Source organism: Danio aesculapii, chromosome 16 (assembly GCF_903798145.1).
Source record: "Danio aesculapii chromosome 16, fDanAes4.1, whole genome shotgun sequence".
NCBI lineage: Eukaryota > Metazoa > Chordata > Actinopteri > Cypriniformes > Danionidae > Danio > Danio aesculapii.
In genome coordinates this window covers 16,270,942-16,286,450 of record NC_079450.1, presented here as the reverse complement: position 1 = coordinate 16,286,450, position 15,509 = coordinate 16,270,942, and the positions used below count along the sequence as shown (strand labels likewise).

The 15,509-nt window shown below is 35.1% G+C and overlaps 1 protein-coding gene across 1 annotated transcript in view; it reads left to right on the top strand.

Moving 5' to 3' along the window:
* The window catches only part of nagpa (N-acetylglucosamine-1-phosphodiester alpha-N-acetylglucosaminidase), a 34,549-nt gene extending 27,676 nt beyond the window's left edge, over positions 1-6,873 (top strand). The window contains exon 11 of the mRNA XM_056475325.1: positions 1,124-6,873. Coding sequence (XP_056331300.1) covers positions 1,124-1,343 — 220 coding nt within the window. The 3' untranslated portion in view covers positions 1,344-6,873. The remainder of the gene's footprint in view (positions 1-1,123) is intronic.
* The last annotated feature ends 8,636 nt before the right edge of the window (positions 6,874-15,509 follow it).

Sequence of the window (15,509 nt, the reverse complement as noted above, 5' to 3'; positions counted from 1 at the left end):
TAACGGAGTGAAGATTTTCTGATGCATCTTTTTCACCACATTTCTAAACATAATAGTTTTAATAACTCATTTCTAATAACTGATTTATTTTATCTTTGCCATGATGACAGTACATAAAATTTGACTAGATATTTTTAAGACACTTCAATACAGCTTAAAGGTTAAATGTAATGGCTTAACTAGGTTAATTAGGTAAACTAGGCAGGTAAGGGTAATTAGGCAAGTTATTGTATAATGATGGTTTGTTCTGTAGACTATCAAAAATAAATTGCTTAAAGGGGCTAATAAATTTGACCTTAAAATGTTTTTTAAAAAATTAAAAACTGCTTTCATTCTAGCCGAAATAAAACAAATAAGACTTTCTCCAGAAGAAAAAATATTATCTGACATACTGTGAAAATTTCCTTGCTCTGTTAAACATCATTTTTTGAAATATTTAGAAAAGTAAAAAAAAATTAAATATATATATAAATATATATTTATATATATATATATATATAAATATATATTTATATATATATATTTATATATATATATAAATATATATTTATACAATATATAATTATATATTATTAATACAATTAAATACATTTTCTATATATTATTAAATATTAATAAAATAGATAATTACAATGGCAACTTTAATGTAATATTTTGGTATATTTACCTTCAACCCTGCACCCTGAATGTTTGGTTTTTGGCCCTTCATAAAAAAAAGTTTAGGCACCCCTGCCTTAAAGCAACAAACATGGGGCCTTAAAATATCTTATCTCAACCAACTTGTCATTTAAACCATTCCCTATCTGCATGTTTGAACTAATTTGATTATTGCCATGGAGAAAAAAAATCACTCTGACAAATTCCAGGCCTGTGTTTAGCAGAACAGGCTTTTTGACAAGTCTGAACCAAGTGCCCTGACTGTACTGGTAAACAACTCAGCGGCCACAGAGTGGCACAGATGAATTTATTAGTCTGCCCGGCCTTTCACATGCAAGTAAGGGATTGTAAGAAGTTGCCATGGCTGCATTGGAGTGCTTTTGTGGAGGCCGTGGGCATCGGCGGTGGAGTCAGAGGTCAAAGTGCAGCTCCTCACCCTCCGAGTGTTTTGTTTATGTGTGTGCAGACAAAGCTGGCTGGTTGTCTGCTCAATCCTGGCAACGTCGCTGCTGGCCAGCCTCACTGGTAACCTTATCCAGACGTGCAGAAAATGCAAAGTGCGCAGGCAGAGGGCGGACTACTCCTACTTGCCGCTAGGAGAGATCAACGGGGCCACAGAGCAGGAGATGAAGTCTGGGAAAGTTCTGTTTCAGAAAGAGGACTCGGATTCGCAAGACTCTTCATAATGTGTTTGGAAATGCATGCATGAGCGCGGGTTCATGCAAGTGTGCCATCCAGCAGAGCAGAGCAGCACAAGCTCTCATTAGTCTGGGGTTTGTTTGCTCATGCTGGGAATCTGTGAGCTTTTGGAAAGGCGTAGGATCGGGGTGTCCAAGTGGACAATGAGATGGGCGTTAGTGTCCAAACAGCTGTCTGCGCGCTCACATTCACCCCTGCTGAGCCTGGAGACTCCAGCCAACTCTGCTCATAACATGCCAAGTGCCCTGATTGTGCAGTTCGACTGCATTTTGGACACTTTTGAATGAACTGCTAGCGATGCAAGAACCAGTTTTTCATGTGTGTGTAAAATAGTATTTCATTGGCCTCAATGAAGCCTTTCATTTTGGTCTTGAGGCGAGAAGAGATCCAGGAAGAAAAATAAAGAGCAATATCACCACAAAGCCTTTTTTGTTGAGATAACGACAGTTGTTCCACCTGTTTCCATAGGAATAGACTGCTTTTGAACTATGAACTTTTTTATTTTGGCACAATCCTTCCTGCAGGAACTTGCTGAACTGCTATTATTGAATGTTTTTTTTTTTTGCTCTGCAGAGGTCATTCAGTTCATTTTGATTGCACCGTCAGCCTTTTTGTTTCTATAAACTGCCAGCCTTATCAGGGTTTTGTTGTGTGTGTCGTCTTTAAACGTGCCACAGAAACATGCTATAAAAAAAAAAAATGGCCTGGATTGTTTTCACGCTCTCTTGGAAAGCAAGAACGCACAGAGTTGCTTTGTTCTAAAGCAATAAATCCAGGCTTTAAGAGGACGTTTGTCAGCTTCTGTTTTAGCTCTAAACTGTGAGACAAATGTTATGGAAGAGGAACATTTACTCGGGTTAGTAGTTCCTGTGCTGTTTCCTGTTTACCGTTAAATAGATTTAGACTTCACTTTATTTAAAGGGGTGGTCCAGAGTGTATATTTAAGGCTTGGTTGTGTTTATAAGATGCAAAAGCAATGTGTGCTCATGCTTCACTTGTAGAAAAATCGCGTTATTTTTTCCACATCTCTTATTTTGATTATATACAGCTACTCCGCTAACATGAAAACGACTGTCATATTTCCTCTGAAAAGTCCGCCCTCAAGAGGCTCTGATTGGTCAGCTAACATAATGTGCTGTGATTCGCGGATTGGCTCTACATCATGAGGAAATGCGTCATGCACTTACAAGCACACACTTTTGCGATGTGTAAACACTCAGAGTAGCTGTTAGCCGTATCAGTTTGAGCCTGAATCAGACAGAAAATGACTCCGAGGACACAGCTGAACCTCAGGCCTGCTCTCTAAAATAAAATCTGACAAGTGTCTTTCACATATATTCGGGTTATAAGCATGTGTAAGTAATATGAAACATTCACATATCTTTTGTGAGTTAGTTATTTGAGATGTAGAACGCACGGAAAGTGGCCGCATAGAGAGAAACTGCAGCGCTGATGAAGATTGTGTGCGTTTACATCGGTTTGACGAATAAATCTTAATTTGTAGCTAAATTGTTAACGATGTCAAACAGCATTTGCCTTTGTTTACATCCTTTTTTACGTCCTCGCTACAACATACCGTTAACGCTAGAAACTGATGCAAAAAATAGATCAATTTTAACACATAAAAATACTTACAGGTTGTGGCTCACAATCAACAGCTATTGTAGTCTATTATGGTTGGAGTTTTTAGCCGAATCCAGCACTGAACTGTCCTTTGTCAAATATTAGAGCATTTAATTCAAAGTCAAATATTCATTCATTTTCTTTTCGGCTTAGTCCTTTTATTAATCTGGGGTCGCCACAGCGGTATGAACTGCCAACTTATCTAGCATGTGTTTTACACAGCGGATCCAGCTGCAACCCATCACTGGGAAACATCCATACACACTCATTCACACACATAAACAACGGACAATTTAGCCTACCCAATTCACCTATACCGCATGTCTTTGGACTTGTGGGGGAAACCCACGCAAACACTGGGAGAACATGCCAACTCCACACAGAAAGGCCAACTGACCAAGCTGAGGCTCGAACCAGCCACCTTCTTGCTGTGAGGCGAATGTGCTACCCACTGCGCCACCGTGCAGCCATTAGAGCGATATATTTTTTATAATTTTCTGCAACATAATTAAAATGGAATTAAGCAATTCTGTCTTTGTGTCGTGTCCTTTGGAAGCCCAAATAAAGAAACAAAACAAGCTCTGTGGAGATAGCAGCGTTTGGACAGCATTTTAGCTTTCTCTGCTACAACATTACAGCGCCTCTGGCCATGCCCCTTCGCTGCGCAGGGTGTATGCGCATAATCTGAAGCATTTGTGATCTCATTTAACCTGATTTTTTTGTAGTCCCCAAATTCGTTCGCTGTAGGCTTTGCTCCGCTAACTCTGTAAAAACCAATGTCTCCCTTTGCATTGAACTTTGAGTGCATTACATTCAGAGATGTTGTTTATGTTCACACATCTACATTACACATGAACTAAAGTATGATGTCATAGTGGACCACCCCTTTAGGAGTTTACCCACAGGGACTAGGGGAAAGAAGAGTTTTATTAAAATAGTCAAAACATTCATGGTCATATTACACCCTGGATCAAATTTAAATTATGACTATTATGAACCATTAACATTTGTTCATTTACATTTAGTCATTTAGCAGACGCTTTTATCCAAAGCGACTTACAAATGAGGACAAGGAAGCAATTTACACAACTATAAGAGCAACAGTGAACAAGTGCTGTAGGCAAGTTTCAGGTGTGTAAAGTCGAAGAAGCAAAGCATTAGTAATGTGTTTTTTTTTTTTTTTTTGAGAGAGAGAGAGTACAGTTAGTGGTATAGCTGGAGAGGCAATTGCAGATTAGGAAGGAAACTGGAGACTAAATAATTGAGTTTTTAGTCGTTTCTTGAAGACAAGTGACAGTGTTCAGATCCTCATATCATTTTAATTACTGTTCAGCACATTTTCTCTGCTCAGTTTTTATGGAACAAAACCAATCAGCAGACAAACAATAAATATAAACTAAATAGTAATGAGTATACACTACTGCTCAACAGTTTGGGGTCAGTAGGATTTTTAAATGTTTTGAAATAAGCTTCTCCTGCTCACAGAAATACAGTACAAATTGTGAAATGTTGAACTACAAAATTACTGTTTAAATGTAGTTTATCATTTAATTTAATCATTTATTCCAGTGATTATAAAGATGAATTTTCAGCTTCATTACTCCAGTCTTCAGAGTCGCATAATCCTTTAGAAATCACTCTATTATTATTATTATTATTATTTTTATTATTATTAATTCGTTTTCTTTTCGGCTTAGTCCCTTTATTAATCCAGGGTCGCCACAGCGGAATGAACCGCCAACTTATCCAGCATATGTTTTACGCAGCAGATGCCCTTCCAGCCACAACCCTTCTCTGGGAATTATTATTATTATTATTATTATTATTATTATTATTAATGGTCATAGTAATAAAAGCAAAAATGACTGGAGTAATCATTTAATTAGAAACTATATACAAAAGGAAAGCAGTTATTTAAAATTGTAATATTTAACAATCTAACTTTTTTACCTTTAGTAAATGCCGACTTGATTAACAGAATAATTTTGAAAAACTTTTCATGAATAAAAATAACAATAATTTCATGAAAAAAAACTGACCCCAAACCTTTGAGCGGTAGCATACTTACAGTGATTTAAGGGGACAGATCATCCAAAATTAAAACTGTTATCATTTACTCACCCTCCACTGCTAAAACAGAAAAGATCTTTTGATGCACGTTTACAACATTCTCCAGAATATCTTCAAAAGAGTCTGATTTGGAATCACTTGATGGTGGGTAAATTTGGTTGAAGATTAATAGATTCATATCATAAATTTACTTATGCCATAAAATACAATAATAATATAGTCTTATGAATTATTTAAATCGCCTATACATAATACTTTCTCCCCCCTTTTTTTGGTTGATATTTTAAGGTGCAGTGTTACCTTTCACATGCATCTTTTCCCCCAGACTGTCGTGTGATTATTTATCAAGCTTACTATCTTTGCATAGAATGAAAGATGTTTGTCTGCAGCGTGACACATTTGACTGTTTATTAACTTCCATGTGGCTCGCTGCCTGCATGCTTTGCATATAATCTCCACTGTGATCGACCTCTATGCTGATCTCCTTGTAAGTGTAAACCAGACGGGGACAAAGACATCCAGGTTTTTGATGTAGTTTTTGATTTCAATCTAATCAGGCAAGCAGATGCTGCACAAGATAGAGAGGGTACTTGTTCGGTCATGATGCTAATCAGAGCATCCGAGGCTGTTGATTTCACTATTTTCCAAAAGAAATCGCCATTGTAAGAACCAGCATAATGAAACATTTCAGTATTCCTGCAGTTTTGTATTCATTTGAAGATGCCACCGAGGATTTGATTGTTATTCGACGTTATTTTGTTATTAATCTATCTTATTCAGAGCATCTGATTGCTATCAGTGCACTGAAAAGAAATGATTCGTTGGATTTGCAAAAACATTTACAATTTATATGGACTGAATTTAAACAAATTAAGTTGAATATTCCTAAATTTAACTTGTGTGTTAAAATTCAGCCTATATAAATTGTTTGCAACTACTTACCTTAAAAACATTAAGCAAATCCAATGAAGCATTTTTGACATTGAGGTTAGTTACAGTCTAATATACATGCCTGACCTGCTAACCAGAGCGTCTCTTTTGTCCTCATAAATAAAGGCTAGGATGTTTACATTGACCCGTTTATGTTCCTGTGATTGATAACCTTGTAAATCTATTGTAATGAACATGCAACGCTAAATTATTATGCGATTTTTCTGTCTCTATAAATATTTTTATATTGCGTACACATTTGTGCACAAAAAGGCTAGCTTTGCAACACTGAGCACCCTGCCAAAATATTATCTAAAATCCAAATTTCTATCTTCACCCGCTTAATCAGTTGATGGAGTGAGCTTTGAAGAGCTTTTTCAGCTTGTAAAAAGATTGTACCTGTTTTGTACTTCTCACGCTGCTAATATTCTGATATATGTTTGGAGAATAGAGAATTCATCAGGTCATTATGTGGCTCAAATTGTTGTTGTTACACAGACTGTAAATGAAAGTCGGTTCTTCCAGGGAAAAGTAAAAGCCTGTTGTTCCTGGTGTCAACGAGAAAATGTGTGTCACAGAAAAGTATGACTGATATGATGGTACATAAAGATGATGAGGATTAAACACTGTTTGATTATGTTTGAAAGTGTTACACAGAATTCTTATTTATTTTGTTTCAAGATGTTAAATTGTTGATTTGTCAGCCATGTTGAAATGCCATGTCAGCCTGCAGTATTTGTAAAACTTGTTGAAATATGTTCCCATTCTATCTGAATTTAACAGAACCTTTATCTTTTTAAAGGTTGTTAGATAGGTTAAAAAAAAAATAAAAATCACATCACCTTTAACAAACAGCTAAAATGCAAATAAAGTGTTTACATTGCTATTAAATCATTAATTGTCATTGATTTTTATTATTTTCTGGAGTCTTACTGTCACTCTTTTGACACAAATCAAATAAACTGTCATATTTTGCAGTGTTGTGGTCAAAGTTCAACCAGCTATTTCAAAAATTCATTTTCCCACACTTTGTATTTCCTTTTTTTAAACAGTTTCAGTATGTTTCCTCAAGCCCTGAAAACACAACCATAGAAAAAGGAAGAAAAAACACTGTACAACTTAAAGGCCTTGACATAGTTAAAGCAAAAAAAAAAAAGAAAAGAAAAGAAAAAAAGAACTAAATTATAGAAATTAATCATTATTTTTGAGGGTTTTCACCTTTAATAGATAGGACAGTAGAGAGTATTGACAGGAAAGCATGGGAATCAGAGAGAGGGGAAAGATCGGCACAGCACCTCGAAGCGGGAATCGAACTCGGGTCACCGTGAGCACCAGAGTGCATGTGTCAACACCAGAGTTGGGTGTAAGGTGTTCCTCAGTAACGCGTTACTGTATTCTAATTACATTTTTGAGTAACGCGGTAATGTAATTAATTAAATTTTAAACGTGCAATTTAATTACAGTTACTAAAGTCAGTGTAATTGTGTTACTTACATTACAAATGTAGTTTTAGAAGAAAAAAATGCTTTTTTTAAAATCACGTTTTTTGCTGCAACGTCAGTCAATAAGCATTCGCTTTTCGCTGGAATAGGCGAGCTGAAATGGTTGTTGACGAGAGCGGTTGCTTCTTCAAGTGGAAATATAGACATTACTTTGATTTCATTAAGCGTAAAAACAAAAATATTGTTGTGAAATGCAGTCTCTAAAGAACTTTCGACTGCTTTAACTCGACCAGCAACTTGTTCATGCACTAGAACAGAAAGCATTCTACAACAATACTAGTCACCAAGGAGGACACAGGAACCCAAAAACAGGGCAGTCCAACTCAACCTAAACAGGCTAAATTGTATTTTTTGTGCAGGATCGGGAGTGAAGGTATCATCTGAATGTGAAGAGAAGCTAGCTGCTTATGGGGGCATTCGCATATCGTGTATTTTGCGCGTGTGTGCACATTGTTTAAAACCGCGACTCGCCAAGAACTGACCGATCAGCTTCATACTTTTGAATATAAACATTTCGGTAGACTAATTACCTCAGACAGACATCAGTGGTTACAGGCATCTAGTTTTCTTCTAAATGTCTTCTGTTGTGTAAAAAACAGGTTTGGAACAAGTGAATGGTGAAATAATTTTAAGTTTTGGGCAAACTAAGTTTTTTGAGTATGTCAAGCTGCTGTGATCAACCCATTGCACATCTTTTATTACCCACAGTTGACCGCTTCCAGTTCTTCCACTTGTGATCACGTGAGGATAAGCAGCTCTGTTTTATCATGTAAATACATTAAAGGTTGTTCTAAGGCTGCTCTGTGCAGTCTAATAAAACGCACAACATATTAAAGCATCTTTTGCTGTTTTATTATAAAGACAATCCAGAAATCGAGGATGTGATGTCATTAGCATGGCCAAAAATCACACACCGTTTCACTTAAGATCACTTATTTTTCTGGATTAGAAAATTCGTCAAAACATTTGGGATAATAAGTACATAAATCAGCAATATAAAAATAATATTATTATATTAAATATTATAATTTTATATGTGATGTATTATTTTTTTGCTTTTATATTGTTTATTACGGTATGACTTCTGGTTTCTTACTGGGGTTTTATGCAAGCTTGTAATTCTCTGTATTTTTATTTGTTCTTATATGTCTTGCAGCGCTTTGAGTTTAAGAAAAGCGCATCATAAATAAAATTTATTATATTTAGTATTATTATATTTTAATGGGGGAAAAAAACTTACATTTTGTGCTTTTAATTGTGGTTTTCTCACTGCTGTGATTTTAGCTGAAGGTTTAGATTGTTATTAAGAGAGCATGCAACACTAAATCTTTTAGCAGTGTTCCTGCCATTGCTAACAGTAAACCTGCTGCACAGGTAATTCATACTTATTTTCTACCTGAACAAAAAAAAATCTTCACTGCAAGTATACAGTATCCACACTTTAAACCACAACTATGTAGAAAAACAAAGAGGTATTTTGCTTTACATTCAGTGACAGTCTTCTTCATTGTCACATTTTGAATTCATTCAATTTCATGCTTTAACTCGATGAATCGTGTCTTCGCATATTTACTACATCTTTAAGGTGTTTGGTATGTATGCCAAGGATTTTTTTTCCAGGGGCATAAAAGAGTCCTACTACATTTTAACTGTGTGTGTGTTTTTTACGAGTCTCGCAAATAATGTGGCCTTGAAAAAAACAGATAATCTTGCACAACCACAAGACCTGCAGGTTCTGACTGACAGGATGTCAAGGCTGACGGCTCAGTGACTCATCCGTCTGTCTTCTTTACATGATGCAATCCTCTACCCAGATGTCCCACTGTAAGCTGCTTTGCATCATCTGTGCATTTGATCTCTCTCCAGCTAAACAAGAACCTTTAGATGTGCTTTAGCTGCCTAGAGTCTGCATGTGGAACGGCTTCTCATTTTCATTTATTTAAATAAGATATGTAATGTGTCGCAGTGTAATCACAGTGACAGGGGTCTACAGATGTTTTTTTTTATTTTTTTATTTTTTTGCAAGTGAACTGGTCAGAAGCTTAACATTTAGAAACTTGTACATACACTAAAAATGTGGAATTTTTGACATCTTATCTTTGCATTAAATATTTAATCTAAATTATTTCAAATTGTTTGAGGCTTTAAGCAAAGTTTTCGGGCTCAAGAAGCTGTTGTTGCCATGGTTACTTACACTAAATGTCTGACCTGATCACAAACCCAAACTGAACCTATATATATATATATATATATATATATATATATATATATATATATACACACACCGGCCACTTTATTAGGTACACCTTAGTACCAGGTTGGACCCCCTTTTGCCTTCAGAACTGCCTTAATACTTCGTAGCATAGATTCAACAAGGTACTGGAGATATTCCTCAGAGATTTTGGTCCATATTGACATGATAGCATCACACAGTTGCTGCAGATTTGTCTGCTGCACATCCATGATGCAAATCTCCTGTTCCACCACATCCCAAAGGTGCTCTATTGGATTGAGCTCAGGTCACTGTGGAGGCCATTTGAGTACAGTGAATTAATTGTCATTTTCAAGAAACCAGTCTGAGATGATTCTCGCTTTATGACATGGTGTGTTATCTTGCTGGAAGTCGCCATCAGAAGATGGGTACACTGTGGTCATAAATGGATGGACATAGTCAGCAACAAGACTCAGGTAGGCTGTGGCATTGATACGATGCTCAATTGGTACTAAAGGGCCCAAAGTGTGCCAAGAAAATATCCCCCACACTATTAAACCACCACCAGCAGTCTGAACCACTGATACAAGGCAGGATGAATCCATGCTTTCATGTTGTTGACGCCAAATTCTGACACTACCATCCGAATGTCACAGCAGAAACTGAGACTCATCAAACCAGGCAACGTTTTTACAATCTTCTATTGTCCAGTTTTTGGTGAGCCTGTGTGAATTGTAGCCTCAGTTTCATGTTCTAAGCTGACAGGAACGGCACCCGGTGTGGTCTTCTGCTGCTGTAGCCCATCCGCCTCAAGGTTGGACATGTTGTGCGTTCAGAGAAGCTCTTATGCATACCTCGGTTGTAACGAGTGGTTATTTGAGTTACTGTTGCCTTTCTATCAGCTTAAACCAGTCTGGCCATTCTCCTCTGACCTCTGACATCAACAAGGCACCCACAGAACTGCCGCTCACTGGATATTTTCTCTTTTTCAGACCATTCTCTGTAAACCCTAGATGGTCCTGCATGAAAATCTCAGTAGATCAGCAGATTCTGAAATACTCAGACCACACACACACACACACACATATACGATGCGATCGGGTCAACCATAAGTTACCATGGCAACAAAAGTCAATTAAAACATACACATATACATACATATGTATAAATACACCCCTCAAACATAATTTTGCTGCAAATTAAAGCCTTTTATGCTATAAGCATTTTGTCAAAATGTTTTTTTTTTGCTAATGTATTTAGATAATATGAATTATAATTATTTATACCTTATATTATACATTCAAATAATTTAGAATTATTAATTATATATATATATGATAAATAAATTGGCTTAACGTTAAATAAACGGTGTTTATTTCTCCCTTATAAATGTGTTTAACTGGATTATATAACTGATAATGATATCTGTTAATCTTCAAGATAGAAGTGAATTACCTACTCCCTTGCGAGAAATGAATCACAGAAAATACAACTAGGAAAATATTCACAAAAATGTTAGAATGTTGATTAAAGTCTTCAACAGTGATTCCCAGAAATCACTTTCTGCTGTTTAAAAGCCAGACTTGAAACACTGAGTTCAGCTCAAGTTCACAGGTATAGCTCACAACATTAAAAATATGGATGTCCGGAAAGTCTCCAAATACTTCATTCACTATTTTTTATTATTATTTGAAATCTAACCAAATGTTTATCTTATAAAAAGCTGTGTATTTGGCATTATTTGATATTTAGCAGTTACATACCTTTTGGGGACACTACAATTATGCAATGTGTTTGATTTCTGTGTCTGTGTCAGGTAGGAAACTAGGCCATTTTTTTCAGAGAGCTTTTTTTTCTGTGTACTTAATGCTCTCTGTGATTAAACTCTCCAACACATTTCCCTTTTACTTTTTACTTGCAGCAGAAAAGAGGCTCTGGAAATGTCAGAAGGATTCTGTAACATATATGACTTCAGTCGTCCATGAACACTTAAATTACATCAAGAACTAACATAAAGCTGACCACTGAGAATATAAAGAAAGTCAGAATTTAATAATATTGGCCTTATAATAGTTTTTAAAAAATTAAAAACTGCTTTTATTCTAGCTGAAATAAAACAAATAAGACTTTCTGTAGAAGAAAAAAATATTCTAGGAAAAACTGAGAAAATTTCCTTGCTTTGTTAAACATCATTTGGGAAATAATGAGGGAGGGTGAATAATTTTGACTTCAACTGTAGGTGTATGTTGTTACTAGCCTCAATTGCGTCAAGTTTAAAATACCTAACTGGATGGAGGTTTGTTGCACAACGAGTTTGGTACATGCCCTAAACATTAACAGAATTACATCAGACAGTCAAAGGGTGGCCTTCTGGACAGCGTACGGTTTATGATGTTTTGTTTATATCTAGAATTCTGTGAAATCTTCATGAACAATATGTTCTGATATGGCAAGAATCAATTCAGACAGTAGATCATAAATCTTGAGACCGTTTGTGGGAATTCTACATTTTTTGCATAGATTTTTACATGATTTTAAATTTTATTGAATAAAAAAAAACTCTTATGTGACTAAACAAATCTCAAAGTTTTTGATGAGGTCTGAACAAATCTAACTTCATTTGCAAATAGGTTGATTTCAACAGTGTCCATTTTTGAGACAAGGCCTGTGGAGGTCAGGGCGAGCTGTAGCTTATCTTTATGATTTAACCCAGAGTGAGCAGGTGCGGCCTTGTTTCGTTGGGTAAATAAAGGAAATATCCTGAAAAAAGGGTGAAAAACATGCTGATGGCGCATGAGAACGCTGATTCACTCTCACGTCATCCTGATCCTAGCAGGAAAACACACAGTTTGGAAATATTTATCCAGCAGGGAGATTTGTACACTGTTATGGTCTGAGTGGAAATGAATTGATTAAATAGGAAAGGAGAACATTTTAAAAGCTGCGTCAGAGACAGAACTTTAAACCAGGAAAGAAAGCCTTTCTTTCCATCCTGATGAAAGGTCATCTGTCTTATTTTCAAGGGAAGACAGACAAAGGGTGCAAAAGTTATTCTGGGCCACGCTGATATTTATGTACTCTCAGTTATATACTGTATAGTAATTGTGCTTTAAATGCATCTACACTGTAAAACACAGTCGATTTTATCAAATGAAATGAGTGTAGTTAACTCAAAATTGACTGAAAGTTAATTCTAGTCATTTGGAAAGAGTTTTGAAATCAGTTTTGAAGGTAATGAGTTCATTAAATACCTCATTACTTCAACTTAAATGGAGTAAGTTCACAGTACTATTATAGATTAGTTTTTGAAGTCAAATGGCTTGCTGCAATCGGTTTCCTCATACGGTTTGAGTTGCCTTAACTTATTGGGTTTTACAGTACTTAGTTGGTTTGAGTTCTCTTGATTTATTGGTGTTTACTCTGCTCAGATTGCTTTGTTTACTCAAATGGATTAAGTTCATAGTATTCATTAGGATTAGTTTTTGAACTTAATTGGTTTGTTGCAATCAGTTTCCTCAAAGGCTTTGGGTTACCTTAACTTTTTGGGTTTTACAGTGAAGATGGTATATTAAGAGATCCATTAAATAAAAGTCAACAGAAACGAGCACTTTGAAAGACAAAACTAAATTAATATCTGTATATACAGTGCTCAGCATATATAAGTACACCCCTCACAAATCTATCTTTTAAATGTATATTTTTAATAGGAAGCTATACACTATATCTGCGCATATGCATTAGATTAGTTAGTCCTGAAGTCAAATCTGGAGTTTATCTAACAAAATAACTTACGATAATGGTCCAAAAACTAGTACACCCAAATTTATATGTTATAGAAAAATATTAAATACAAATAAAAAAAAAGAGGAAAAAAATCAAGAAAAGCAAAAAAATTTGAAAAGTTGTTGAAATTTTGTGGGTTGTAATTTTTTTTTTTTTTTGCAATATTTTGCTTGAATTAAATTGTATTATCTTTCAGTTTCTAAATATTTCTGGTGACTAAAATATGATTTTAATAAAATATATTTATTTAATAAATCTGTTTTGTTTAAATGCACCAAAATACATTGCCTATATATTCACTGAGAAATGGATACAAATATTCATTTTCAAAATGGGGTGTACTCAATTATGCTTAGCACTGATTATTGAGCCTTATGAAGCCAAATATTGGATCTGTGTAAGAAACTGAACATTATTATTGGATTATTACCTGATTGATGTACCATCCAAAGCCATCTGTATTGATTTTGATTCATCTATGTTTTTTATACTCTCAAAATGCCAGAAGCTGTTAAAAAAATCTTCTTTAATCTTTCACCACAAAATGTTTTATGTGGTAAACTATCCATTTAACTTGTTGGATTTATAGATGATGCAATAGCATTTTTAGTTTGTTTAACATCTGATGGGGAAAAAATCTTCTTTAAAAACATTTGCAGCTTGGGTGGCCTTAGGGAATATATATTAACAAACCTTTCAATTTTTTGGGGTGAATTATGCCTTCAATTTATATCTGTGTATGAATGATGTAATAACACATTTAGCTTGCATTAGATCTGCTGATTCACCAGGGTGTAGTCCTACGTCCTTTTGTTCAAATAAGTGTCTTGGTGGGGGCAGAAAATGGGTCTTAAAACAGGCCTCTCTTACCAAAACAGGCATCTGAAAGGTGCTGAGGGGGATGGAGTGTTTTGTTAAAAAAAAAAAAAAGTGACCTACATCTTCAATAGGGAGATTTTGGTGTTTTGTTCTGGAAATTTCCACTCAGTCTAAAGGGCTAAAAAACATAGCCTAGAATTTACCATTTTCACCAAAAAATACATTTTTGATTCTATTGGACTTGGTCTTACATCATATTTCATGATGAATCTGTGTTACTGACCATTGTTTTCTAATACTAAATCAAATCCATATAGGCTATTATGTCTGTTTATGTAGTTGTAAGCCACCTCATAAAACTATGACAGGGCTGTAGCCAGCCTGGTCAAAGGGGTGGTTCTTTTTCCCAAAAGTGGACCTTTTTGCAGTTATTCGCTTCATTCATTCATATTCGCTTCATGTTTAAATACTGCATTTGGAGACATTTTAAGCACTATTATTAGCTGGATTAGCTTATCAAATGGTCATTATACCACACTTTATGATGTACTAAAAATAGAAAAAAAAACGTATTTTTAATTTATTATACATTATTAACTTCAGAATTTTTTTTAATCTGTTAAAGTTTTAAATTAAAACTCTAGCCTATTGTAATTTTTTAGGCAAATAACAAACTGAGCAGCAACTTAGTCAGAATTTGTCGATTTGAATATTGAATAATTAAAACACAATAATAATAATAATAATAATAATAATAATAATAAGTGTAGAGCTTGACAATTTTTCTAGCTTCTCTTGTAAAAGACAATACATTTGAAAATTCATGAAATACAGCTCTAGCCAAATTATCTATATAATTAACGTTAATATGGCTTTTGGTGCTTCACAATTTTGTATTAGTCATTCTTATTTTCAAAAATAAGGTCCAAGACTTAGAATAAAAGTTCATTGTAAAATGTTTTTGCCATTTAACAATAAAACAGTAGGTCAGTGGTGAAAAATGACTTCACCTACATTAGGTTCCGCTTGGTCTTAAAGTCTTTGATGGGTTATTTTCATTATTTATGATGGCTTAGCAGTTAAAAGGACAAATGAGCTCATGTATGATACAAATTCTGGACCTTAGTCAGTGGGGGGGTGGGTCTTTCGAACCACCCAAACCTCCCTGGCCACAGACCTGTGTGGTGCAGCTAAATATCAACTTCAATATAAAA